At 63.1% G+C, this 2,557-nt stretch overlaps 1 protein-coding gene across 1 annotated transcript; it reads right to left on the bottom strand.

The window, feature by feature from the left end:
* Nucleotides 1-440: 440 nt before the first annotated feature.
* FUT1 (fucosyltransferase 1 (galactoside 2-alpha-L-fucosyltransferase, H blood group)) lies at nt 441-1,544 on the bottom strand. The gene has a single exon (XM_006898745.1). The coding sequence runs from the start codon at nt 1,542-1,544 to the stop codon at nt 441-443; it is 1,104 nt and encodes a 367-aa protein (XP_006898807.1).
* Nucleotides 1,545-2,557: the final 1,013 nt, after the last annotated feature.

The following is a 2,557-nucleotide window of genomic DNA, read 5'->3' as shown; positions in this document are numbered from 1 at the left end:
ATATTTGGCTTCCCTCACAGAAACAGGGAGGGAAAAGGTGCTGTAAGCCTGTCTCAGAACAACCACTAATGGACTGAATTCCCTCGGTGGTAGGATGCAGGAGAGAAGAAACACGCTTTCTAGAAAAACCATAAAGGTCAAAAGCAGAGGGGAGGCTCCTCTATTTTCTGGGAGATGGGCTTTTCCAAACTCCAGAAACTGGCTGCTTAGAACTGTAAGCATTGCCATGCCCTACTGTCACGAGCTTCTCTGGAGATGACCAGTCATCCAGCAAAACTGTTCTGCTGGTTCTAGAAAGTTCTGACATTTCCAAAAAATGAGAGCTGGCTCTTCCACCCCTTCCCCTGGAAATGGACGGGGTGAGGCTGCACCCACCAGGCAGAAAGCTTGGCACACTTGTCCAGAAACTGCCAGGTCACAGGATTAAACCCACTCGGCTCTCACTGAACCGCGGTCTTCACTTCCTGGAGTGGAGACAGGTCTGCGGGGATGCCCACCCACTCAGGCAGGAAGGCGGCCTCCGGCTTAAAGATCTCCAGGAAGCTGGAGTCTGGCAGGGTGAAGTTGGCCAGGTAGACGGTGTCCCCACCGGCCAGGTAGGCGGCCCAGAAGCCGAAGGTGCCGATGGTCATGATGGTGTGGTTGCACTGGGTCAGCAGCGCGAAGTCCCTGGCGGGCGAGGTCTCCTGCCCGTCGCCAGCGAAGACCACGTCCCCCCGGGAGGTGTCTATGTTGTCCCGGCACCACGCCATGCCATTGCTGACCACCACGAAGATGGGGGCCTCGTGGCGCTCCCGGAACCAGTCCATGGCCTGCTGGAGGTAGGCCCGGTCGCCCACCACGCCCTTCCAGCGATTGGGCATGACCTCCAGATAGTCTCCACGGCGCACGTGGACCCCCACGAAGGTGCGGGGGCGCGCCCCGGCCTCCCCCAGGCGGAGTGGCCTCAGCAGCTCCTGCGCCTCCCGCTGCAGGTGTGGGTGCAGCGTGAACTCGCTGCGGATCTGCTCACGGATGTGATGGAAGAAGGTCCAGGAGCAGGGGAAGCCCGAGAGCTTGAGGTAGGCGTCGTCCAGGTGGGCGTACTCCTCGGACATCCAGTCGTGGAGCTGCAGCGACTGCCAGGGCGTGCGCTCGTCGGTCTTGGGCTCCAGCACCGGCAGGGTGATGCGGAACACCGGGGCCAGGGTGGCGTGCATGGCCTGTTGGATGTAGGCCCGGCGGCCGTTGAGCTGGGCCAGGGCCAGCAGGGTGGCATACTGCCCCATCTGGTTCCCTAAGCGGCCGTCCGGCTGGAACGTCCAGGTTCCCGAGGGGGACACGGGGCGCTGGGGGCAGCGACAGGAGGAGTTGACGGTCCCCGAGGTGCGCGAGAGGCAGAAGAATTCCACCGGCGTCGTCTTCAGATAGCGGGGTGGACGCAGGATGGTCAGGTCGAAGGCACTTTGGAAGAGGTCTCGGTAGACGTGGAGGAAGAAGATGGTCGAGAGAAGACAGATGGAGAGGAAGCCGAGGCAGATCTGCCGGGGGCCCGGGGTCCACATGGCTGCGGAGAGGAGGTGTGACTTAGAGTCGGCCTGAGAGGGAGGGCGGAACTCGCGGGCCCCAGGGAGGAGGAACTGGAGTCAGGACACCGGGTCGGGTCCGAGAGAGGAGGAGCTGGGGTCCAGGACTCCGGGGTCACATGGAGGAAAGGCTGGAGGCCAGGACTCCCAGATCTCAAGATGGACTGGTTGGGACGTATTCACCTCTGAGTCTGATGGGGGAGGAATTGGGGATCAGGACACCCGGGTCCGACGGAGGAGGGGCTGGGGGTCAAGACAGCCGGGTCTCAGGGAGAAGGGGTTAGGGGTCTGGGTTATTGGGGCCGGAGACTCAGGACTCCTGGGTCTGAGGGCTAAGAGGGGCTGGAGCCAGGACTCTTGGAGAAGAGAGATAGAAGTTGGTGAAAAATGAAATTTCCAAACAAAAGTGGGCCCTGATCCCGCGCCTTCCCCGCTCCCCGCCGCGGGACTCCTTGGAGTCATGCCGTCAGGCTCCAGGTGCACCTGGAGGTGGGGGTGGGGGGAGAAGCGGGGCTGGCGTCCTCCAGAGTGGTGTGGGTGCTGGGGCGGCTGGGGCGCAGGTAGCCCACGCTCACCTGATCTCCTTGCAGCGTTTGTGAATCTGGCCCACATCTGTCTTCCTCTGAGACCCTGAATGCCAGTGCTCCAGACCTCGCAGCACCTTTGCCAACTGGCTGCAGGGCGGAGGAGGAGAGGGTGTGCCCAGGTTCGAGCCTCCGCCCTTGGGGGCTGGCTACGTACCTCCCAGGCGGGGCCGCCCCGCCCCGTTTCCTGGCCCCTAGGCTCATGGCCCCTGTCCGGAGTGGCTGTGACCTCCTCCTCGACTCTCGGGGGTCCTGGGGCTCACAGTCTCAGTCCACTCCTCCTCCTCCGTCCTCCCTGGCCACCAGAAGCCTTCTCTGGGACAGCTCACCTGGCCTCCAGGTGCCCGCATCCTCCGGGAGCCGCGGGGACTGGAGCCCTGAGCGATGCTGGACCCGCGCGTTCTGGCC

The sequence above is a fragment of the Elephantulus edwardii genome, unplaced genomic scaffold (genome assembly GCF_000299155.1).
Source record: "Elephantulus edwardii isolate Elephantulus edwardi_28Jun2011 unplaced genomic scaffold, EleEdw1.0 scaffold00236, whole genome shotgun sequence".
Lineage (NCBI taxonomy): Eukaryota > Metazoa > Chordata > Mammalia > Macroscelidea > Macroscelididae > Elephantulus > Elephantulus edwardii.
Note: the sequence above shows the minus strand (reverse complement) of the source record. Positions and strands in the feature narration are given on the sequence as shown.